Source organism: Megalops cyprinoides, chromosome 13 (assembly GCF_013368585.1).
Source record: "Megalops cyprinoides isolate fMegCyp1 chromosome 13, fMegCyp1.pri, whole genome shotgun sequence".
NCBI lineage: Eukaryota > Metazoa > Chordata > Actinopteri > Elopiformes > Megalopidae > Megalops > Megalops cyprinoides.
Window position 1 is genome coordinate 2816963 of NC_050595.1, and position 26512 is coordinate 2843474.

Here is a 26512-nt window from a genome sequence, read left to right on the forward strand (position 1 = left end):
TATGTATAGAAAAATATACAAATATATACTTCTAGAAAAAGATGAGAAACTCACTCCGTCTGATGAGAAACTCACTCAGCCATGCATTTAGGCCCACATTTTTAGTACCAAAAATGGTCTTTGCACAGCATTGTCACTTGTTTCACCATCTGTCAAACTCTATAAATCTGCAGTTGGAACTCAACAAATAAAGATGGCTAAAGTGTTGTTCTTAAGGCTGTCAGGAAGGATAGCTGCAGTTAGATTGAATCTGGACGTGTGTTTTCTCTGACAAACGTAGCCACTTACCCTCGGAGTACAGTGTGCCAGAGACGTTAATGTTGGTTTGCTTTCTCCTGTGCACACTCACAGACACGTCTGCCTGGCCTGTCTGTAAAACAGGGTCCTGTTTATTTTAATTCATATTCTCTGTGAGGCAGCTGTTTTGCACAGACACAGACATTTGGTGGTTTGTTTTTTGTTTTGGAACACAACCTGTTTTTAACCGGGGGAAGGTTTGGCGTGCAGGTCAGGAGGAAACCTGTAGGTGGTGTGTTCCTTTCCCAGGTGGGGCGCCACTGTTACACTCTAGTGTGGGTTGCTTCACCAGACTGGCTTCAGTAAATACTCACTTATAAATGGGTTACATGCAAACTATGCAAGTGTATTGTTTCATGAAATAGTTTCATCAGGCAGGCTTGCCTCATGGACACCCCACTCCCCCACCCACCCCCCTCTCTGAATTCCCTGGCAGGCATCTGATCCCATGAGAAAAGAGTCCTTGTACCGTTTCCGCTAAAGTCCAATAAATAAACATGTGCCCCAATCTCCCAAAGGTCTCCCCCACCCTCTCTCCTGAGAGTAGCCTTCCAACCGGACTTCCTCGCTGCAATTAGTGCATAATAAATACTCTCTGTACCTAATCACGGGCCTCAAATGTTCCTCTGTCATTGCTGAGAGAGAGAAAGAGAAGGGGGGAGGAGAGAGATAGAGAGAGAGAGAGAGAGAGAGAGACAGAGAGCGCTAGAGAGAGAGACAGAGAAAAGAAAGAGAGAGCATTTCTCCTGACTTTTACAGACAGTTGTACACAATAGCGGTTAAGAAAATAGAGATATTGAAAGGTAGTCTGAGAACCGAGAGCACTTCCAGTCAAGTCTGGCTTCCTGATGGGTTTGATAAGGTTTTTTTTTTTCGCTTACTTAAACAGGATGTGTGCTGTCTTTAAACAGCTCTTTGGACATTCAGTTGCATAACCACCATAACTGAACAACCTTCAGAGCATCAGCTCCTCGCACTCTCTCTCCACATAACCATGCAAAGCCATCGGATAAGAAAGTTGTTCAGTTCCTCAGTGCTTACGAGGCTCTTTTGTCGTGACAGACCTACTTTTTTTTTTTTTTTTTTTTACAAAGGCTTGAGACTCTCAACCTGTTTATTGTTTGTCCTTGTACCTTTACAGGAGAAAAAGCTGTACTCTTTTTTCAAAAGATGTTGACAGTCATTCAATTAAAAAGCTGCATAACGCTAAATAATTACACGGCTTGGCATTACATGGCATAATAAGTAGCTCTAATTGGCCGTATATTTGTTTAGTGAAAACTCGAAGGTGCCGACTGCAGTCGTGAAAAGCTGATGAGGATGTTGAAGTAGCACTATACTCCTCATGGCTCAGAGGCACAATTTAATTTACAATGTATGCATACAAGCGATGGTAAATAGTCGCGAGTGTGAAGAGTCGTTGTTGTTTTTTTTTTTTTTAAATTAGCCGCACAACAATTAGAGGATTCGCAAACCGAGCCCTTCCTCAGCTGCGGCCTCTGTCTGTCACAACAACGCCCCAGCTCCAGTGATTATGCAGACGTCTCCAGATCTGCCCTTCTACCGAGCGAAGAAAACAGCAATTATTCCTGATATTTTGATATTTTCCATTATATCGGTATCAGGCAGAGGGAGACCTGAGCAGTATGAAATGAAGGAGCCCAGGCCTTTTTGGAGTTGCTCTGTGCATGTGGAGTCCCGTGTGAGCTTTAGAAATAACAGCTAACTTTGAGAGAGAAGGACGTATCGAAGTGGGGCCGGGCAGCAGCATGGCTACATCTCGTGGTGCACCTGAGTCTCACTGCCCTCTGTAATGTTACAACGGCTTCGGCCTTTGTGATGTCATCGCCTCCAGCCCCAACAGAAGGTCACAGTACGCTGTGACACTGAGGCCACAAACCAAGTTGGATTCCCTTTGGATTTTGTTACAGAGTTTTCGCTCTGTGTGTGTGCGTGTGTGTGCGCGTACTTGTGTGCATTTTACAGTATATACTGCATATACATACATACGTGTATAATTCACATGGAGGCAGCAGCGTGGAGAGATGAATACAGCAAATGACTCTGCAGAGATGGGAACAGAAAGGCCATTGTTCTGAGGCCTTTGCTGCTGTAGCAGAGCATTGCGTGATCAGGGCTATGACCGTGGCTATTATGTATTACAGTCTGAAGCTCCCAACACAGGGAACGGTGATGAGGGGGCAAACAGAAAAGGGGGGGTTGTGGGGGGGGTCGGAGTGGGGTGGGTGAGGGGGGGGGGGGGGATTAATATACTGGCTGAATCAGATTTGCGGAAGATGTAAAGATAACACTTCCCCCCTTCTTGGATCATCTCTGAGTCATTATTGCCTGATCTGGCAACCTTTAGACTGATGAATTGACATTTGCAGTTTGTACACAACTTCCTTTTCCTAACCTGCAACGCACACGCGTTCATGATACCAGAGTTGCCAGAAAATTCAGGAGGCGTTTGGAGAACGGACTCAGTATTCCTTCGAGAAACGCCCAGTCGTATCCCTAGGAACCTAGTGAGATGTTTGGAGGGAAATCGGGTGTCTTTTTGTTCTGAGCATTTGGTATCACTGATCTGAGGATTTCCCCAGTGCTTTCTTTCAGGTTGTAGGTTTCTCCACATGTCACTTTGCATGTGAACAAAGCAATCGGAGGTTTTCTCACACCATCAAGTCTGCTATCACCAGATACAGAGGAAACCTCCATTATGTAGACAGCTTTGAGCTGAGCTGAAGACGAAACTGATCTGGGGTCAGCGTGTTCGGCTGCTGGGTGAGCGTTTGTGCTCTTGTTGTGTGTGCCTCGAAACACACAATGTTTGTCGCGGTTCCTGTAAACACCGTCGTACATTTCAGACCACAGCCGCGTCATAGGAAAGGGGTAAAACTGAGTTCATTTAGGGCTTGTGTTGGAGCCCTTCCTCTGAGCGCGCTTACTCTGAGACAGGTTAAAGATGCTGAGCTCTCCAGCTCTGGCCTGCCGCTCCACCCCGCCCCAAACGAGGCCGCGCACTGTGGGAATCTGCCTCTCTGGCATCTCCGGCAGTCAGCGGGACGCAGGGATGAACAGGCATATTCCTTTGTGTCCGGCGCTAATCTGCGGAGATGAGCCTGAGAGCTGAAAACACCTGTTGACAGGTGATGCTCAGTCCTACCTCAGAAGCGCGGAGCATTGTCCGGCTCTGAGACAGGGCCCCCGGCCTCACTCACCGTCAGGCGAAGGAGGCGTTTGAAACCGCAGCGATGCATTCATAGCTTTATCTCCGCCTGTGGGGCCAGGTATAATTTGGGCCGAGTTTGAAGTCGCCCAGCTCTTTGTACCTGTACTGAGTGAAGCCAGGGACCCGGCGCCTCTACTGTCAGCACCGGGCTTCTTTCCTGTTTAAATGTGACTGATTTTGGCATCGTTTTTGTTTATCTTGCTGGGAACTACCATTTCTAACCTCATTAGTACAGCTAATAATCCTTTTTAGTCAGAGAAAAAGTAAAATTCACATTTCGTTGTACTAATGTCATTTGTTCTGGAATCCACCAGCACACAAGCGACAGATTAACATTGCAACAGACATGGTTATTTGGTGTTTCTTGCTCATTGTAAGCATAGTTAAAACTAATATTTGATTGACACGCCCCGTGTGAATGACATTACTTATTTGTTGTGGCAAGGACCAAACAATGATTTGAAGCCGATGTTGCTCACTCACATTAAATGGTTGATTTTTTTTTTACATAACCTGTTTATTCCTAATGGCTTTGTTGTAATTCATGATGTATTACACATTAAATGTGAACCATGTGCTTTCTTAGTTTTGCAGTTCAGGAAGGAATTACATTACAGACATACATACATCTACAGTATTGCTAAAGTATGCAATTGTGGAACCAGCTGTATTCAAACCATTTTTAGCTAATAGCTAAAAGGTACAATATGTACCAAAACACATGCATACAGGTGCACACACCACTTCAATATCTGCACATTAGCGTGTGTGTGTATATAATGTACACAGCCAAGGATACCACGGTTACCACTGTAATTTGAGCTGTAGGTTGCAGAGCAACAGAGCAATTTGCAAAATCGGGTTGTTTGTCACGTTGCTCAAAACAGTGAATATTAACCGCAGACTCTGAAGATGGGTACCTCTGTGACAGTGCAATAGGAAGTCATAGTGGCTTTGAGAAGCTTCATTCGAGCTGTGGTATTTAAAAAAAAAGGGGGGGGGGGTGTTGACCCGTGGATGTTACGTGTGAGAGGTAGAGCGAGACCACGATCACTGGCTCGCTGTGTGTGACCCCGGGTTGACAGGGAGACATTATGAGGGAGCGAAACGGGGGCAGACGACGCTGAGTTTGTCTGCGGGGGCCTACGGAGACCGTAAACTTACACGCGTCTGACACAGGAAGAGGAGTCTGCGTGGCCCGCCGATAACTGAAACGGTAGGAGACGTTAAAAAACGCTGCTTTCTCCCGGCGTCTCTCTCTCTCAGCATCCACTGCCGCCTCTCGCTCTCCTAGACAAGCTCGGTGAAAACGAAAATGTCACGTTGGGGTTTTAAAACAGAGGGCTGTCGTCTTATGCTTGCAGAGCATTGCTCTCTGCCAGGGACTTTTCCACTTGCGTGCGGTGTTGAAACACCTTAAGCAGAAACTCTTTCGCAATTGGTCTCGCTGCCTTTTCCCCCCTTTCATTATTAGTATTTCACTGACCATTAATGTTTTACCTAATTGGTCTGACACTGCAAGCTCAGGACAGCACACATCAGTGGCATGGATTTGAATCTTTTTCTTGCCAGGTTACAGGTTATTATCAGATTTACATTTACATTACATTTATTCATTTGGCAGACACTTTTATCCAAAGCGACTTACATGTGAGGTACGATACAACACAAGCGAAAAACCATAGAGTCAACATTATTAGAAGTACTGCAGATTGATTCCTAATAAGGTTAGTGGGACTAATTCATCACCATAAAAGTTCTGAGATTTTAGGTTTGCTGTAGATAAGGTTGAGTTAGCAGTCCTGTGGTTGCAGTATGCTGATAAATGTTTATTTCCATAGAAACAATCGGACAGTATTGTCCTTAAAAACATTTGAACTGTCCAGCTGAACCAGCAGCCAGGTGGATAGGTGTACTTGTTCCCCTCACTGTTCCCAGATCAGTAATAGCATCAGACATGCAAGGGACTTCCAAACTGCCCCAGTCTTAAATGTGCGAGACACAGAAGGTTGATAAGCTAAGAGTCGTGAGGTTTTCTTGGTGGTATACTGCGGGGTAATGTACAGAACATTGATTTCCACATTCTCAAAGCGTCTGTGGGAGTCAAAAGGTCTGGCAGCTTTATGCTGGATTTACATGTAGAATAACAGAAAGACGAGGCACCACTCGGGGAACATAAGAACATAACATATTAGAAACTTTAAAGACAAGGATAGGACATTCAACCCATCTGGGCTTATCATTTTTCCTGTACTAAACAATCTAGCCCCATCAGCCGTGGTCTTGAACACTCCAAACATCTCTGCTGATGATCTCCAAGCTAGCACTCAAACATTTTCATCAATGCTGCTACACAAGTGTAGGGTACAAACAGAATCATACAAGATCACTTGTATACTGTTTCGAAATCCCCTTCCTTTCAATTCCCCAGTGAAAAGTATATGTGTAAAATACTGTCATACTTGACTGTCATACTAAGATGCCTTAGATGCTTAAGAGTCCTATTCTGCAACAACAAGGAAGGTATGTTTATTTGATTACCTGGCTAACATACAACTACTGTCCCAATAGTGTAATTTCATTGTTGCCATATCATGGCAATGTTGAGTTAATGTTACATGTTAGCCTGTGAAGAATCCAGTGGACTAGTTGGGGTTGGGGTCCTCTGTATGTGGTGTGTTATAAAGATTGTTTAATAAAGTATATTTAATTGGGCCTCCATCTTTCTCCCTAAATCAGTTGTACACTTCATATCTACACACATGACTACACTGAAATATCATTGTTAGTTTAAATAAATGAGCATATACTCTGAACATGGGCAAACGTAAACTGTTTGCTTACTGTCAGCATGTTTATGTATTTTAATGCATCAGAGTGCATACATTTCTTAATTTCATTTTTTCATGCTGTAAGTATGGGCACAGTTTGCACTCATAATGCTTTGCTCCTCGGATGATATGAGAATGGCCGTTAATGTAAAACAGATTGACAGCTGGCTGGCAGTCCTTAAGGTCATTAAATGGCAGGTCAGTGAGTTCCACCTGTACCTCCGGCTGTCGAGGTGTACGCGTGCGACTGTTTCTTGGAATGCAGAAACCCCGGTCCTCCGTGGGTTGCAGAGACGGCCTCCTGCAGCCTACGGCGTAATGGAAGGAAAACCCATGATTCAGCTCGATAATGAGGGCATGTTACGCTGAGAAGGGCTCGGTGACATATTTTAGGCGTTGCACTGTGGCCCTGCTAACGCAGTAACAGATCAGTGAAAGAGGTGCTGTTCCTGTCCACACTGACGCGGAAAGTGCTTCAGCAGACCTGTCACCTGTGCAGCAGGCCGAACCCACTGTCATGTTGTTGTAATTGTGTTTTACGTATGTGTGAACAGCATGCTTTGCTTGAGGTCTAAATGTCAGTTAATGCTGCTTTGTTTCATTACTGTGTTGTTATGTGCTCAGTTACCGTTTCTGCAGGGTTAAGAGGAGGAGTTTTCCTCTGTGGGTGGAGTCAGAACCATGTTGATCTGTGAGGCTTCAGGATCCTCAAGATGGAGTCTTTGACACATGTCTATGCAAGAAAAAAAAACAAAGAAACAAGAAGTCTGTCCATTGGTATACACATGTCCCAGGGCATTCATTTCTTCCAGAGTGTTAGTGTATACCTGGGTGTTCAGGTGTCTGAGGGCATTCGGGTGTCTCAGGGTTTTTCAGATGATCTGGGGCATTAAGGCCCCCTGCACCCTTCCTCTGGAGGGGTGGGGAGTGATGTCATCCCAAATCCAGACGCCTCTGGGTTTTAACATTTACAGAGAGTGATGCATCCTGCCTGCACCGAGCTGCCAAGCTGCTACCTCTGCTCCTCTCTGAATTAATGTACATCATTAATGCTTAGTTGCAAAAACTGAAGGATTTTTTTTTTTTTGATTATGATCATCTGTTACAGCACCTTGTGTTGTTACCAGGCAACAAACTAATCAGCTTAATGAGATATAGCATTTTTTGTTGACCAAAGCAGAACTTTTGTTGTTTCCAAAGCTTGACCCTTCCGCTGCAGGGGGACTGAGGAACGTTATCCCTCTTTAAGAGAGAGTGAGTGGATGGCATCGCAAACCGCCTGCCAGTCCAGACAATAACATTTATGTATTCATGTATTCATTTTGGCTGTACGGTATGCCTTGCTGTTGTAAGCATGTTAAATAGCTGGAAGACTTTTCAGTCTCTCCAACTGTTGTTCTCTCTTCCTGGAAAGCCTCATGAGAGAAAACAAATGCTTAAAGTGATGCACATCAAATATAATGTGCCTTTTTAATGGAAATGAGGCCTAGACAAGTGTCGCAGCACCAAGATAAGCGCATGTGTTTTCTGGAGTAACCCCTTGGTTTTAAGTGCTATTGTCAGTGCCACAATTGTTTCACACAAGCATCTTCGTGACAATAGCAGTACTCTCTTTCATCAAGGCGTGTAATTGAAAGAATTATAAAAGGTTGGGCCGAAGCTGTTTAATTATGCAGCACTCTGCGTGTTTACAGGCCAATTATTGCATCGAAAAAGGGTGTTACAGTTTGAGAAGGTTCGAAGGCTGACGGTTTACTCCATGTGCGAGAACAGGTTTTTTTTTTACTTTGAAAATAACAACAACGACAACAACAACAAAAAATGTTTCCCGTTCCGTTATCAAATGGCTTTTTCTTGTCTTTGTCTATTTCTACCTCATCTGTAGATCTGGCATGTGAGTTGGTTTTCTGTGCCGTCTGCGGAGACCACTAAAATAAAAGGAGACACATTACGTTTAATGTGTTGGACTGTACGTTTATAGGCGTCAAATCAAAACTGCAAGACCGAGCCCCGGTGAGGCAGATTTGGGTTTATGATTTCCGCTAGGTCCTTTGTTTCAGGAGGTCGAGATTTTGGGACGCTATTGCTTGACACAGGATGAAATAAATAGCCAATAAGCCTTTACATTTCGTAGCATGGTAGGCTGGAAATCTCTTACTATGGACAGGCACAGGACAGGTTTTTAAAAAAACAGATAGGCAGCAGTGAGATGAAATGGGTCAGAAGTGAGATTGAGACTATAGCAGCAGATAAGAGCATCTGATAAATGAATGGAATGTGATGTAATGAGAAAAAAACAGTCCCACAGAGGGGCCCACCTTATAATTACAGTAAGATACTTTATAAATAATTTGCTCTCGAGAGGATGAACAAAAACAAAAAAAAAAAAAACCTAGAAACATTAATGAGGATAAATTTGGATAATTTACCCTTAGGTCTCCAAGTAAAAATCAAAGTGAAAACTTCCAATGCAGATCTGCTTTAGAGTTGTCTCAGGTTTTCGATGTCTTTTTAGTGACATGACCATGGATTCCTCTCCTTTTGGCCCTCAGGATGGAGAAATCGAGTCTGTGCCTTGGCGTGTCCTCAGCTGTGTCCGAAGCGGACAATGATCTCAGCAGCGTGATGTTCAACGGCCAGTACCCCACCGGCCAGAAGAGGCACCATCTCACCTCTCAGCTGGGCCATGGTTTCCCGGACTTCCTCAACAGGCAGCAGACCCCTGAAGAGAAAGCTGCCACCCCATTGGACGAGAAGAGCCACGCAGTCCTGGCGAGCCCGCCCATAAGCAGCCAAATGGCACTGCTGGCCAATCAGCTGAACCGGGACATTGACGCCGGCGGCCTAGGCATGAACGGCAGGGTGGACCTGCAGCAGTTCCTGAACGGGCAGAACCTGGGCATCATGTCCCAGATGAACGACATGGAGGACGACGCCCGCAAGAACAGGAAGTACCCCTGCCCGTTGTGCGGCAAGCGCTTCCGCTTCAACAGCATCCTGTCCCTGCACATGCGCACGCACACGGGCGAGAAGCCCTTCAAGTGCCCCTACTGCGACCACCGGGCGGCACAGAAGGGCAACCTGAAGATCCACCTGCGCACGCACAAGCTGGGCAACCTGGGGAAGGGCCGCGGCCGTGTGCGCGAGGAGAACCGGCTCCTGCACGAGCTGGAGGAGAGGGCCATCCTGCGGGACAAGCAGATGCGGAGCAGCCTCCCGCAGGCCCGGCTGGACCCCCGGCAGCCGTGCCAGCCCTTCCAGCCCCACCAGCACCACCACCTGCCCCCGCCGCCGGCGCAGCAGCAGCAGCAGCAGCAGCAGCAGCAGCAGCAGCCCACGTCCGCCTGCGGCCTGCTCACCCCCAGCAGCCTGGGCACCCCGGAGAGCCTGTCCCAGCCCTCGCCCTCGCCGAAGCTGGCCAGCGGCCAGGACGAGCAGGCCGCCCCGCCGGCCTCCACGGGATTCCGCTGCACCTTCTGCAAAGGCAAGTTCAAGAAGAGGGAGGAGCTGGAGCGGCACATCCGCATCTTGCACAAGCCCTACAAGTGCACGCTGTGCGACTTCGCCGCCTCGCATGAGGAGGATCTCATTGGGCACGTGGAGAAGGCCCACATCACGGCCGAGTCCGCCCAGGGCCAGGGCCTCGGCGGCGGTGGGTCCGGCGCCGCCGGGGAGAAACCCGCCAACGAGTTCCGCTGCGAGGTGTGCAGCCAGGTCTTCAGCCAGGCCTGGTTCCTGAAGGGCCACATGCGGAAGCACAAGGACTCCTTCGAGCACTGCTGCCAGATCTGCGGACGTCGCTTTAAGGAGCCGTGGTTCCTGAAGAACCACATGAAGGTCCACCTCAACAAGCTGACTGTCAAGAGCAAGCCGTCGGGCGACCCGGAGGCCTCCATCAACATGGGCCGCCTGGCAGATGAGACTCAAGCCAACCTCTACTCCCGCTACATCTCCTGCCTGCAGGGCGGCTTCCTCTCTCCGGACAAGGTGGGCCTGACCGAACAGCACCCCCTGCTGTCCAAGGCGGGGATCTCCATGAAGGAGAAGGAGATGCCAGGGAAGCTGATGTCGTCGGTCACGGGCATGGGCCATGGCCTTTCAGAAAGAGATAAGCACTCGCTCTTGGGCTGCCTAAACCTGGTTCCTCCACTGAAGTCAAGTTGCATGGAGCGTCTGCAGGCTGCGGCCAAGGTGGCGGAGATGGACCCCCTCAACAGCTATCAGGCCTGGCAGATCATGGCTCGGGGGATGGCCATGGACCGGGCATTCATGCCCAAGGAGCAGCACCACATGCCACACATCGCAGATGAGAACATGGCAAATGTGGGCGTGGCCTTTGCGAAGGAGAAGCCCGACTACCCATCGATGGGGTCTGGCGCTCCCAGGGCTAAGCTGCACACAGACGTGGCAAAGGAAGCCAAGGGCGGATTGGCACCCTCTTGCAAGGAACCGGGGAATTTCGACGGCGGCCGAGAGCTCCACGGGTCATCCCACAGCAGTTCTGCCCAGAGTCTGGAGTACGGCCTGGCTGGCCTGAAGGAGAAGTTCACCGAGTGTCCCGACTGCGGGCGGACCTTTAGGACTTACCACCAGATGGTGGTCCACTCCCGAATCCACAGCAAGGAGCGGCAGCCCGCCGAAGGGGGGGTCCATCAACGCCTCTGCCTGGACGAGCGCCGCGGATCCGCCAGTGACCCCGAATCTCAGTCCATCAGCCGGTCCACCACCCCAGGCTCCTCCAACGTGACGGAGGACAGCGGACAGGGCGGAGCCCTCTCCCAGGCCGGCAGCAACCAGGAGGATAGCCCTCACCCCTCCCCTCCATCCTCAGGTAGGACCTCAACCAAAGAACCTTCCATTTATAGTTCCATAGTCTTTCAGGTGGGAGTTATTCTATACCACAGTGTTGCTGAGTGATTGGCAGCTTGGTTGTAAGAGTGCTTGTGATATTCGTACAGTAATATACAGAAGTATTAATAAGTTTTATAAATTTTAATAAGTTTAATAAGTTTTACCAGAATTATACATACATGTATGTACATACATAGCCTTCTGGTTGACTGTTTGTAGAGAATGAACGTAATAGCAATTGTGTAGTATCGCAATATCAAGCACATTGCTATCAAGCTATGCAAGAGCTCAGTCAGTAAAATGGCTCTCTTCAAGTCATGCTGATCTTGAAAAAAAGATCTTCTAATCATCATTCCTGTGACTGGAAGAATTGAGGCCGTAATTGAAAATTCAAGGAAACTGCACCCTTAAAGATTTCTTAGATTCATACTTAAGAAAAACTTAAGAAGGTTAATGACGAGAACAGGCTATTCAGCCTGACCTCGCCTTTCTGCCTGTAGTCCAGCGCTGTAACAGGCTGGGTCTGGAACAGTCTGGTGGTCTCTGCTTCCACTATGAATCCTTGTAGGCTTTTCCAACTCGTTTGAGTGTCAGTGTTAACTTTACCTTTAAAGAGTCTCCACCTGTGTTTCAATCAACGCATGATGGGGTAGAACTGTGGCAAGGTCATGTGTGACAGTTATTACTGAAGAAATGCAGGCTGTGCTCACAGAAACTGTAATGGGGCAGGGTTGGAGCAGGACTGGGGCAGGGTTGGAGCAGGACTGGGGCAGGGTTGGAGCAGGACTGGGGCAGGGTTGGAGCAGGACTGGGGCAGGACTGGGGCAGGGTTTGAGCAGGACTGGGGCAGGGTTGGGGCAGGATTGGGGCAGGGTTGGAGCAGGACTGGGGCAGGACTGGGGCAGGGTTGGAGCAGGACTGGGGCAGGGTTGGGGCAGGATTGGGGCAGGGTTGGAGCAGGACTGGGGCAGGATTGGAGCAGGATTGGGGCAGGATTGGAGCAGGATTGGGGCAGGATTGGGGCAGGATTGGGGCAGGGTTGGGGCAGGATTGGGGCAGGATTGGGGCAGGATTGGAGCAGGATTGGGGCAGGGTTGGGGCAGGATTGGGGCAGGATTGGGGCAGGATTGGAGCAGGATTGGGGCAGGGTTGGAGCATGATTGGGGCAGGATTGGGGCAGGATTGGAGCAGGATTGGGGCAGGGTTGGGGCAGGATTGGGGCAGGGTTGGAGCAGGATTGGGGCAGGATTGGAGCAGGATTGGGGCAGGATTGGGGCAGGGTTGGGGCAGGATTGGAGCAGGATTGGGGCAGGATTGGGGCAGGAATGGGGCAGGATTGGAGCAGGATTGGGGCAGGCCACAGTGAGGAGCGGGATCGGTGTGCTGTACTCTCTCGCCTCATTGCCTCTGCAGCTCCAATATGCTCCGTTTCCCCGCCTGCCGAAATCGCGTTTGTGAAGGAGCAGACAAGGCTGACTCTTGCTCCAGTGAGCTGCGCTTGGCATGCTTCAGCTGCTTCCTGGAAGGCCAGCCACCCGTACACTGACACGGGTCTCACCTGGGCCTCTCTGGGCACGGGGCGTAACGCCGCAACGCGGGGGTGAACCCCCCCCGCCCGTCGACCAACGGGGGGCGGGGCCAACGGGGGGGGTTTCAGAATGCAGGCGGACGTGCCGGACTGGCAGCAGAGGGCAGGAATCATTCAGGCTCGCTGGGCATTTGGAGAGGCATAGCCCTGCCAGTGCAGCACATTCCATGCATATCTCCCACTCCTAATTCCCTTTGTTCAAATACAGATTCAAATCAAACACTGTCTGCCTCCAGAGCCCCCCCCCCCATCTCTCCCCCCCCACCACAGGCTGCTTCCCAGGGCCCGGCTGACACGCATGCGTTAGCTTAAGGTTTCCACGGCGTCTTCAGAAAGATGACTGCTGTTAGCCGTGAATGGCTTTTGGGTAGGGGGGGGGGGGGGGGGCAGAGGGGGCCAGCAGGGTCGTTTAAAAATGAGACAGTGATCCTGCCTACAGCAGGATACCAAGAAGCTGCAGAGATTAAGTGCATGTTTACCAGGGTTTAAGTAGGCAGTTGCAGACGATTATAGAACTTTTAAAGGTAACTTCCTCCTCCCTTGGGGTGTCAGTATATAGCTAAGCAGTGTGCCTGTTAATTGGGTCACGACTATGTGATAATCAGTTGGTTTAAGCTAAACAAGACACTAATTAAAGATATACATGTAAAACAGGTAGAAAAAAATTTCTAGCTTCATTTGCGGAGTAAAATACACTTTTAAGTTCAGGGAGGAAAATGGCTTAGCCAAAGGCTCCGAGTAACTTAATCTTTTCAGTCTTTTCAGGGTAGAGCAAGCAGCTGGAACATTGAGTTTGTGATGCTCATTTAAATCTTTAAGTTTAATCCTGAATATAAGAAATAACAACAGTCAACCCACCCATTTCTATTAACAGTTTTTGAAAATGAAGTGGAAGTCATTTTTTACACTGTTCAAGAAGTGTGGGGGGCATTTGCTATAGATGTAATTATCATATAATATTAGATTCAGATATTTAATGTATAATGTAATCGTGCCATTGAAAAATGTCCCACAGGTCTACAAACCCTCCAGAACCATGTAGCTCACTGACCTAATCCTGTAGTAAATTAAGATGAAGTTAAGGTGGATTTTGGGGTATTAATTGTGAAGCTGACATAAATGTAATGAAAATATATTTGTTTAAATGGAGGAAGTACAGCAGTCTGTCCCAGTAGCAGCACCTCCCTCCAGGTCAGTGGTCGAGCTGAGCTGTAAGGTTCTTTGGGGGGTGACCTCTGACACTGGACCTGAAACCCCTCTGTTATCCGCTGTTCAGGTGTGCCGGGTCAGGAGCATGAGTCGGCACTGTGCCACCTTTCTCCAGTCACCACTGAGGTCCCATCATGCTGACTGCAATGGGCTCCCCCTCTGGTGGGTTAGGGAATTGCGGCCGGTCTCAGCTCCCTCCGAAAGCAAAGGCTATGAATTATAGTAAAAAATGGAGATGTCATGTTGCTAAGCTGGTTTCACCTTCACCCTCCAGGGCCACAGTCCTGCCGACTGCTTGTGAGGAATAGAGCGGCATGTAGGCCTCCATTCAAAACAAGAGCATTACAGCTATTTCACCGAACCCGTGACAAGACTGCCGAGCTGAGACTGAAGGACTTGAATATAAGTTAACATTTGGTGCATTACAACAGCGCAAAAACAAAGGCCTCTTGCATCAGAATGTGGCACATCAATCAAATTTTCAGATTTGGAGAGCTTTGATTAGACAGGGGGAAAGAGAGACAAAGGAGGAAGGTGTCATTAGACTTGGCCGTTGATTTTTTTTTTTTTTTTTTGGAAATGAACAGGATGTGGTTGGCTGTACCTCAGACACAGTGTTCATAGTCTGAATTGATGCGTCTATAAATTCTTTTTCTCCAGAGAGAGCAGATTTTTTTTCCTCCATTTCAATGTAAGCCCCCAACACCCCCCTCCCCTACAGCCACCAGCTGCAATTATTTTAATCTGAATAGCAGTAATCAACAATAACATCTCAACTGTGAAAGAGGAATGACACCAACCCTTCTCTCTTCCACACCAAATCTGCAGAAAAAGATCACTGTTTCAGAACGTGCTTTTGAGACCTTTACATTCCGCTCATATATAATAAGCCTCGTTTTTCAACCAAGTTTTCGACCAACTCTCCTCTCCTCATTTCTTTATTGCGTTTCATTTTCTCGTTTTTCTTTTTTTATCACAGGATTGTTTTTGGGGGCCGGGCCGCGGTTATTATTGTAATTTCAGATGCGCTGCTCCGAACCAGTTTTCATAAACAAGGAGGCCTCCAAACCGTGCCCCCTGAATTCATTACGGCAGGCCTCTGAGCGGGAGGGTTTCGGGGAGCGGATCTGAGACGGCAGCACACAATGAAAGGCAGAACAGAGGCCATTGTGACCTGATGTAATACTGTGTAAGGGGGCATTGGGGGACCAGGGGGCCATTGAAAACACGCTTGCTAAACTCTTAAGGGAAGGAGCGAAGCCAAATCTGCCATAGCCAGGGTGGTATGTGTGACGGAGGGATGTGTGGCGGGGGGGGGGGCTTTGGTGGTGGGGGTGCGGCCAACAGCATGGCATGCAGCTGTTTGTCGTGCAAGAGAAGGGATGTTTGAATGAGTGAACAAATGAAAATAACACCAAGCCAAGCAGAAAATGAGTTTATGCTGTTGAGCGTACTTCTGCCTGCCGGAAAGCCCAGCCTAAGATCAACCGCTGGAAAGAAAAGGGCCTTTGACCTCGGAGGGAAAAGCGTGCCCCGATTGGGCTAAAAACGGAGACACTCTTTAACAACCCAAGCCCCCCCAACGCCCCCCCCCTACTCTTTGGCTAATAGCCTCTTGTCTTTCTCTTATGGAGAATCCTCCATGTCTAAATATTTTTTAGAGGAACAGCGAAAGGATTAGCCGTTTATCCTTCAGTCTTTACAGCTTTCAAACGTGTAGGCAAAATACTCACTCCGTACAAATTGGAAATTGGATTTGCTTTCCTACCCCTAAGGTTACACGGCATGGATATCCATCTAATTACGTAATTACAATGAAGGGTAATTACACATGCAGGCTACTGTTACAGTGTAATTACTGCGTAATGAAAGGAAAATGACCAGAACAGTAACTCAGTGGAATCGCATAACGCTATTTTCATTTTATCTGGTTGCCAAAGCTGTAGTTAACCGAATGGCACCTGCTGAATCATTCAGTTTTTTTAAAAACATTTGCTGTTTTACATTCATATTTGTACATTACATATTTAGATACGTCACCATTGTCACCATTGTAGAGACCTGTTCCATCTCTTTGTCCTTAATACAAAAACTAGGTGTTTACCTCTGACAATTTATCTATTTCTGAAAGAAAAAAAAACACATTTCAACATTTTCTACTCTAAGAAATTATCATGATGCTAAATTTGGCTACATTGTGAAGCTTTACCCTTAGAGTAGAGTGGGCTGTGGTATCTGTAAATACACAGGTATCTGATGGAGAGATTACAGGATCTGTGTTCCAATACGGATTCGCTGGAAGGGATTTCTCCTCTTGTAGTGTTTTGTGTCACTGCTTTGAAATGAGGACAGTCTCATTCTGTGCCTTTTTTACCAGCTAATTAGGAGGATTTCTGGGTGAATTATGTCAGCGCCATTCTGTATAATTGACTTCCATTACGGCGTTTGGATCTGAGAGCCTGCTTTTACTAACCTGTGATTTCTCCATGCTTTTGAATTCAAAAGAAACGCCTTTGCTATTCAATCTGTCATGTCATTTTTTTTGTTTTTAATATTTGAAAATATGCCCTTTCATATTCATGCAATTTATTACAGTACAACCCACTGTACAGTATGTTAAAGTATAGACCAATTGGTCAGGTACAAGGTGTCTATTACTTATTTTATAATTCATTTTCATAAAATCCCAAATGTTATCTCATCATCAATGTGTATTATTGATTGACAGGTATTGGTCTAATGTAGATTTAATGGAATCCTGGTATGTACAGAAGAAGACCAATGTATCTCCCCACATTACACATGCCTTACTGCCAAAGACAACTGGAAAAATTGTTTCGATTCCTAACTCATTTTAAATTGCATTGCCATGATTGTTCATATATGTGACCGATGCATGCGTTAAAAATTCATGCACCCAATTTCTAAATATTTCCCATAATGATGTTTTACTCAAAGATTAGTTGTTTTTATTTTTTTCTTAATTCCAGTTTATTTGAAAGCACTGCGGTCACAATGCTAAATTTGCTCACCATATTCTTGTGTGACTTTGTATGTTTTTCTTATGAAACATTTTTTGACTCCTGTAATGTCTTAACCATCACATGTTGGCATGACACGTTACAGTAGACATACAAGCACTGCCTGAGAAATGGGGGAGGTATCTGAACTGTATAAAAGGCTACAGGAAGTGCTTGAACCTCATAAAAGACTACAGGAAGCGCCTGAACCTCATAAAAGACTACAGGAAGTGTCTTCGCTGTGTCATCAAAGTCAATGGAGGATGCAGAGATCACTGCTTGCAGGGGTGTGAATTAATGCAATCATTGTGTTTTAGATTTTATCATTTTTTTGTGCAAAAATGCACTGATCGTGCATTTGCATTTGTTCTGGTAAACCATAGATTTATTGTTCTTCTTTGAGGACTTAGCAGAGAGAAGAGCCATGCCTTCACACAGAGCATGAGAGTGAGTGCAATACAGCTCCTTGTGTTCACCCAAAAAAACGCTCTCTCTCTAACACGCCTGCTTACATGAGCGGATATATAAGTAGCACTTTACAGCTCTGATGCCACTTGGTATCAGCGTGATTGTTACTTTGCTCTGTGGGTCTGTGTTTGGAGCCGCAGTTTCTAGGGGAAGCTCCTGGCAGCCTGGCGGTGTTAATTGCTACTTAGCTTCGCAGTGTCACACGCGTCTTGACCACCGCGTAACCCCTGTACCCCAAGTCGTGGAGCAAAATGGAGCCTCAGTGAAATATCCATTTGGTGTCTGTTTGGCATAACAGGGGCGGCTCTCATCCAGTCCCCTCCAAGCAGGGGTACCCCTGAACATTCCGGAACATTGGTACGGGGCTCATTCTACAGCACGGCTAGGACGCGGATGGACTCGTGCCAGATGAACCCCGGTGACTTTCACCAAATCAGACGCGGGATTGAAGGCTTTGGTGCGGGCGTTGTCGGCCCCTCGTCCCGGAGAACAGGGACGGTCGCACAAGGCGGGTTGTTATTTTGAGCTCGCCGTCTGCTCTCCCCCGTCCGGTTGCGCCGAACGCCTCCGAAATTAAACGCTGTCGTCGGGTCGAAGACGTTGGCATGCAAATGTGCGGTTCGGCGTTGCTTTCGCGTTTCGAACAAGTTAACTCGGGTCAAGATGCTGATTGTTCCCACGTGAAAGTGCAAGCGAGTGACCTTTGACCTCTGTCTCATTAGGTATGGAGGGCCAGCTATGTGATATCATGACAGCAGCATTGTCTGTCAGACGGGCGCTCACACAAACACCCACACAGGGGGAAGTGACATACAGACAAACAGACGAAAGATGAAAGGACGATTCTCCTCTCCTCATCTCGCATTGATTCACACACAAATGCAAAGGACATTCAAATCGCTGGTTTTGTCTGACTGTTTTTTTCATTGGGTAAAGCAGAAGTAGATGTTCATCACTCAGCTGTGTGTTTCCATGCCACCCTGAATCCTAACCCTGTGTGCTGGCCACATGAAAAAGCCCTTTTGTCCCGACATCACGGCTCTGACATGAGTCAAACAAGGACATGACAACTTAGCATCTTTTCTCTTTTTTTTTTTTTTTTTGCTGATAGTCATCCCCTAATCAAAGGGAAAGAAAAAAAAAAACGCAGAAAAAAAATTTAAGTCCGAGGATTAAGATCTCTGGGTTTTTTTTTCGTCTGCACATTCCAATTGTTCTTAAAATATTTGGCCGTGTCAATTAGTAAGTGAGCAGGGCTGGCTGATGAACGTAATTTTCCGCTCGACCGAGCACCCTATTGTTGTGCGGTGCACAGCAGATTTCTGAGGTCATTATCATTCCCCGTTAGCCTGGCCCAGCTGCTCCTCAAAAACCTCAGCCAAACCTTCAGTAAGCATGAGAGTACAGGGCCACCGCGGGGAGGGGGGGACTGTGAAAGGAGGGGGGGAGGGAGGGAGGGATGGAGGGAGGGAGAGAAAGGAGGAGTGCAAAGAAGGAGAGAGGGGAGAGAGTGAAAGGGAAGGAGAGGGGGCCGAGGGAGAGAGAGGCGAACGGGAGCCAGTTTGGATCCTTAAAAAGGGAGAGGGTGAGAGTGAAAGACAGCAAATGAGAGAGGGAGAGGGAGGGAGGGAGACGGGAGGGGAGAGGGGGGAAACTGAAAGCCAGATTGATTTCTTGAAGGATAGAGAGAGAGAGTGAGTATAAAAGAGAGAGAGAGGGAGAGAGTGAGAGAGAAAGGGAGGCACACAGAGAAGGAGATAGATATTGATATGTAAATTATTGTCACTGTTATTCTTTGTTATCACTGAATCATATATTTCAAATCTGTAACCCTGCTTTGGCAGCGCTGCCCACTGTGATGTCATGCCAATAAACCACAAGCTGCACTCGCCTTTGAATTTGAATTTTCAACAAAAAATGTATTTTGTCATTAAATGAAAAGGCATTCCATGGCATCAGTCACATCACGTCATTATAAGTGGTGACATTCAGCCCAACCCCCCAGTCTTGCAGATGCAAATTCTAAATTTTCCACATTAAAAACTCAGCTTATCTTACAAAATATACAACATTATTAAAACAGTCATTACAGAAACATTATTACAATGTTTCTGTAATTTTCAGCAGGTCTTGCAACACATTTTGAAAGTTTAAATCAGTCATCGCCCACGACACATCCTGGTGTCTGCTCCTTTCGCTTGCATTTTTCCTTCTTCAATATAAAGCCATTATTGTCACTTATGAAATATATATAAAATGAACGAGTTGACCATCTAGTCTCCTAATATCTCTGTTGTGTTTAAAACCTGTTAAAATAGTGATTTTATTTCAAAAATGTCACTGAAGGCCATAAAAATGTCTCAAAATGATTTAAAAAATGAGGTCAGGGAAAATGGCCTTTTTGTTTTTGTGAAGGGCAATTGTCTTGTACATTTGAGTTTAAAATGGATGAAAAACATAAGCTGCAGTTATGCCATGCAGTGACCTGCTGGAGATATTAAGCACTTGTGTGTAATGATGGGTTATTCAGTGCTGTCCAGCCCGGTCAGAAACCTGACCTTCCTCCTCTGGGCCATTCCTCATACACACTCTCCTGGGAGTTTATTCTCAAACACTGATTTATTTCATCCCGAAAACCTTTCATTGAATTACACATCACATTAGAAGTCGACATTTTACTGCTATTTATATTCTAGAGGACAGGGCTGCAGATAAAAAAAAAACTGACCTTGCTGTTTATATGCAGTTATCTATGCTAACGTAGTGCTGTTTGATGACATGGGTGGATGGAGAAGGTATGTTATTTGAAGAGGAAGAAACTTGGGTTTGCATGCTTGGGTTTGAACACGTGAGTGAGTCGTGACTGATAGGTGGGCCATTGTTTTGATTTTTGGGAGAGTTTAGTTTCACCATCGCTGCAGTGTCTCTGACGGGCGGAGAATGGGTTACAGATGACTAAGGGATAACGTTTCACTCATATCTTACAGTGCAGTTTCAGAACAAAACTCCACTTGGGTTCACTCCTTTTTAATTTCAGTTTTGAAATGAACAGACAAACAGATACTTTGGTCCAGAATGTCCAGTACATCTGTCCACACACCATTGATAGCCAGAAAATTACATTACATTACATTCCATTCTTTGAACAGACACTCTTATCCAGGGCAAGAGAAGAGAAGTTTATCCATCCAAGTGAATGAATAAATGAATGAAAAAGCTCTCCATCTTTTTGTGACTTTGGCAGCCTGGCTGTGCCTGCTCAGATGTGTGCCGTGGAGGTTATTGTTTTAAAGATGGCACACTGGCTTTGAGCAAAATGCTCCTGTGTTTCTTCTCTTGAGCTCTGTGTTTGTGAAGCGTGACACCAGCATGTCCACCCTGCATGCGCACACACACACACACACACACACACACAGCACACACAGCACACACACACACATACACAGCACACACAGCACACACACACACACACACACACACACACACACACACACACACACACACACACACACACACACACACACACACACACACACACGCACCTCCGCATGCTCAGACGCGGTATGTCTGCAGCCTAATCTCCTTCTCCTACCTGTGGGTCGTTTGCATCAAAGCGCCGCTCTCAGTGTGGGGGAGCCGAGCCTCCCGGCCCCCGGTACGAGGCCTCCAGCTGTTTGAGAGGAACAGGGGAGAGAGACGCTGGAAATCTCTCGCCAGCCATATGGTGCAAAGTTCTGGTGTGGCTCGCCGCTTCGCCGACCGTTCTGCGCCGAGCCGAAGGCTCACGGAAAACCCAAGACTCCTCCTTTCTCTCTCGGCATACAGGCGTCAGTGAGGGGCGCTCTGTCTAACCTGATGGGTGTTTAAAAAAACGACAGACAGGCAGTTGTGCAGGTGTTTTAGCGGGTATGCTGTTTTCCCATAAGCTCGCCTTAGAGCTGCTATATCAGAGCACTTCACAGACACTTCACAGGCTATGCATAATGAAGCCGTGACACTGCACACTAGCAGATCCGGCCTTTTGATTCACTAATATTTTGAGTGCCATATGGTGCGGGCACAGATTGGAAAATCTAGCTTATCCCGGAGCAAAAAAATTCAAGCAATGTTGATGCCGTGTCAACTTAAAGTAAAATTAAACAGACGGGTGCTGAAACACAAAGCGTGCGGACTTTGCTTGGTACGATTTCAATTATGATCTGGCTTTTCCTACCAAGAAACAGTGATACAATTGGCTTTTGATTCAAACTACCCCCCCCCCCCCCCCCCCAAGTTATGTGATCTGTGTGTCTTATTAACTGTCATTCATATTATAAAGTTCACCTGATGGAATTAATGGGTTTACCGTGTGTGTGTGTGTGTGTGTGTGTGCGTGCGTGTGTGTGTGTGTGTGTTTTTGTGTGTGTGCGTGCGTGCGTGTGTGTGTGCGTGTGTGTGTGTGTGTGTGTGTGTGTGTGTGTGCGTGTGTGTGTGCGTGTGTGTGTGTGTGTGTGTGTGCGTGCGTGTGTGTGTGTGCGCGTGTGTGCACGTGCATTTGCGCGTGTGCGTGCCAATGCTTGTGTGCGTGCACGTGCATGCGTGTGAGTGATTGAAAGAGAGTGAGAGAGGTAGTGAGAGGGAGTGAGAGAAAGTGAGAGAGAGAGAGAGAGAGAAAGGTAAAAAGCACAAATCATGCCTTAACCAACCGGAAACAGTTACGGTTAAATTCAGAGCAGGGAAGATTAATATGGCGGTAAAATCATTTTGGAGGGAAAGTAACGATAATGGCCCCACTGGGTGCTTAATGAGCGTTGTGCCCCAAACTTAATGAGCTAATTAGTGTTATCATCCATACATCAGCCTATATGCTGACAGTACGTAGTGTACACATTCTCTCTCAACCTCCGAGTGGATCCAGGGCTTAGGGTGAGCAAACATAGGCAGGGGCTGAAGCTAAAATAGTGTTTAAACATTTCTCCCCATTTTTCAATCCAATTTTGGAATTGCCTGTTTGAATGCTAGAGTTATTGCTAGGCCTCCACACCTGTAGGAGGAGCTGAAGCAAGTTAAATACACTCATCTGTGATACCCACTCATTTTTTCACATTGAATTTTCATATCAGTGTAATGTATTATATTCAATATGTGGCTTACATATTGTACAGTTTATATGCTATTCATTTATACAGTTGGATGTTTACCAAGCCATTTCGGGTTAGGCACCTTGTGCTCTAGAACAGTTAAATCAAGAATAACAAAAAAATTATGTATATGTATCTCTCTCTGACAGTTTGTTATCTTTATATCAAGTCTTTGTCCATTGGACGAACTACCTCCACAACCTGATGGCCAACCTTTGATTGGCCAGTGTTGAGCCATGGCAGGACTCCCGTTGGTCAGATGATACAGTCCAGTGGTGTGTGTGTGGCGGGGGTGGGGACGTGGCAACCTCTCAGGACGGAGGAAGGGATTGTGGGGTATTCTCTCACAGACACGTGGGAAAGCAGGGGAAGGCTTAATGTATTCCTGTAACCCTGTTTGCATGGTAGCAGTTTGTGCTCCGGCATTAGTCCCGGCCCTCACATGAAGAGAAAGCTTTCTTTGCTCCTCTGCCTGGGCTCCTCTGGGAGAAACATTGACCTCATTTGTGGGGACAATAACCCCCTTGACTTTGGGGATTACGACATGAGTCCTTTGTGGATTTAATTAGGTTTGGAGCTGAATTCGTTTAGTCGTGCCGGAATGCCAAACTCGGATGAGCCGAGGTTCAGGTTACAGCCGCCCTTTTTTAAGGCCTCCGGCACTCGTTTAAAACATTTACGTCTCCCGCGAGGATAGACCTCCCTCCTTATGGGGCAAGACGATGGTGTGCCTGTGATGTGTCACTCAGAGGTCAAAGGTTGGATCTGCGCTTTCGTTTCCTTTGAGAAGCTGTTCACAGACACTGAGGAAACGCAAGGTGCAAACGCACACAGTTCTGCACCAACGCCATTGTTGTGGTTGTCTTGGTAACAAGGCTAAGTGTTTGTTTTGTATCATCTATCACAACCGCAATTTAGTTAACACCTTTTGATTTTGTTAAGAGCATATGTTCTTTTATTCTAACTTTCATGCTAAAGGAGCTGTTAACACAGTTTGTGTACAAATAGCAGGCGTGTTTAATGGACCGACCAGGAGCAGAAGAAAACTGCAAAGTCTCATCTCTGTATTTTCTCTTATTTATCATTTAATCACACATAAGCCTGCTGAGCTAAACGTGTTCATACAGCAAGGCATACCGTTTGGAAAGGACAATTTAGATTCAAGAGAGGTGGAAGAAATATTTTCTGTGCTTCTGTCTTTAACTGTTCATCATGGCCATAATTAAATATTTATTTTTATTTTTTCATTTTTGTCCTCAATCATCAGTTGGGCTTAATGTCATATTAATATTTCTGCTACTAATAATTGTAATAATTCCTGCAAACATTTTAAAGTATAAAAGCAGTGGCTCTACACAAGAGACCTACACTACAGACCATGCAAGTAAAAAATGTAAAATATCTATGCAAAAAGAAAAGCTGGAAGAGAGGTAAATTATTCACGAAATGAACCCAAAAAACAAGTACAAAAAGAAGACCGTGTTAAAAGGTTGATTTGAAGGGGGGTAGTTGGTGTGTTTTTTTGGATGGATGATGGTGGAGCCATTCTGAAGCAGTCGCATCTGTGGGAAGACCAGGGTCATGTGATTCACGTCACATGGTGCAGTTACCCGCTGCTGGCAGCTGTCCCCACAGTGCCCTGCTGAAGGCCTCTGAGTCGACTCAGGCCTGTAGTCTGAGCGTAAGTGTCTGCTCCATCAGCTTAGCCAAACTCATTTCAGAAAGGGCTACCGTCTCCTATCCTTCTTTTCACCAGCCTTTTGTATTTGCTGTATTTCTACGAGTTCCCACTGCCAGGCTTCTCCTTCTGTCTTAGTTCTTTTTATTTGCCGTCTTCTGCTTTCAGGTACTATGTTCTGCAAAGTACTGAAGAATTTTTCGAAGAATTTTTCATTCATTTTACCCAGTGCCCTACTCATGGAGGCTGCTGTCACTGCTCGACCCTGGGTCAGAAGGCTAACATTGGGCAGTTAGCTTTTGGGGGCAGTCTTAACACAGGATTTGGGATGGATGGATGCAAGGAGGGCTGGGACTATGGGTTCCCTCTCCACCTAAAATGCTGGCAGAGTCTTAGCTGATCTACATGGTGTTCCATACAATAAAATGCCATGTCCTCTGGGTGCTGTCATTCTGCCCCTCTGTCTGGTACCCAATCAGAATCAAGCACTGGCTGGTGGAGACAGAGAGGAAGAGGATTCTGGGGTACAGGAAATCCTGTTGAGGGGCTCCCAGATTTCCTCCTCACATTCCCTGTCTTTTTCTGTCTGGTCTTCATGTATGCCATGTTTTCAATTTGCTCTTCCTTCTTCACTTTCACTTCACTTCATTTTATTCCAAAAAAGAGAAGAACAAAAATACACCCGCAACTTCAGAAAGAAAAGTTTGGAGTGAGTGTCTTGATTTTTTTTTTATTTTTCACATGAAACAAGCTGTTCGCACTCTGATAATGGCACTGTGACAATGACATCTATTTCCATAAAGTTTATTTTTAGTTCCCGTGAGCCACAGATACTCAGGGATTGGGGCGGTTATGTAAAGTTATACACCCCAGCTTCTGACGCCTTTATCTCCAAACCAAACCGCCGCTCACATTGGCACAATCATCTCACTGACTTTAGACCCCACTGACCCCATTGGAAGGTCTTCATGGAGTCCCACACCAGCAGGAGCGTAGGTTTCATCTCTAAACATTGCGGTGGGCATCGCTGCCGTTGTGTAATTTCTAAATTACATTTGGCATTGAACAGGGACATGCCCTGCCTCCCCAAACCTACACCCATGCATGCTGATCTGTGTTGTGGCCATGTACCTAATGTGGTAGCAGGCCTCATAACCAAAGGATTGCCTATTCAGTTCTGTCATACCCTTGAGCAAGGTACTCAACCCAGATAGTTTCAGCTAATATCCAGCCATATAAGTTGATGTTATGTAACTCACACTGGATGAAGGTGTCTGCTCAGGGAGCGAATGACATCATGCCATTGTCTGGCAGTATAACTGCAACACTGTATCAGCACCGAGAATGCTAATTAGCAACTGAATGTTAAAGCGCTGTTAAAAGAACGCCATGCGTCAGTGGGGTACCGTGACAAGGTGTCCTCGCTTCCTCGGCTCCGTGAGCTGACAGAGTCGGATGACGTTCTGAAGTCTCGGAAGACAGGTGAGCTGAGGCTGACTCAGTGCTCACACCTGCCAGCTTTCAAAGAGAGATCGCCTCAAGTTGATTGACACTCGAGAAAACCTGTGGGGAGTGTTTGTGAATTGAACGGGGCTCTCGTAACGGGGGAGCAGACAGTGGGAGCGTTTATGAGCGGAGCGTAACGCTGGGAATAGAGGAGCAGATAGCGGGAGCGTTTATGAGCCGAACATAACGGCCGTCCGTATGGAATCCGAGTCCTGGCACCAGTGGGGACGTTGTGGGTGTTGCCCCCCGCGGTTCGTGAATCCTGGCTGCGCCGCTCTTTCGGGGGCACTACCACTGCGAGGGATGCCATCTGGCCGATCGGCGGCCATGTTGTGGCTGCCCGTCTGTGCCGGGGGCCGACTTGGACGGGGTCGCCCTCGCCGCTAATTCTCCCAATCTCCTTTTCTCCACTGCCGGGCCGCCAACAGACGAGCCGGAGCGAGCCGGAGCAGGCCGGCTCGCCGCCAGGAGCCGTTCTGCTCGCTCTCGAGCGGAGGAGTCGCCGTGCTCCTGAACGGAAGGGTGTTTCCCTTTAAATGCCACGGGGGGGCTGGGGGGTTGGGGCGGGGGGGTTGGGGGACCCTTGGAGGGGCTTGGGCTAACAGCAGGTTCCTCTGTTCCAAAGTGTCATCGTGTTCCCGGAATCTCCAGAAACACTGACTGCGATGCTATATTTAATAGTGCCGTGTGTGGAAAAGTGCCTTGAGCCCAC

The 26512-nt window shown here is 47.0% G+C and overlaps 1 protein-coding gene across 1 annotated transcript in view; it reads left to right on the plus strand.

Moving 5' to 3' along the window:
* LOC118788044 (zinc finger protein 536-like) overlaps positions 1-26512 on the plus strand; it is a 90312-nt gene that overhangs the window by 14614 nt on the left and 49186 nt on the right. Inside the window, exon 2 of the mRNA XM_036543878.1 lies at positions 8913-11191. Coding sequence (XP_036399771.1) covers positions 8914-11191 — 2278 coding nt within the window. The 5' untranslated portion in view covers position 8913. The remainder of the gene's footprint in view (positions 1-8912; positions 11192-26512) is intronic.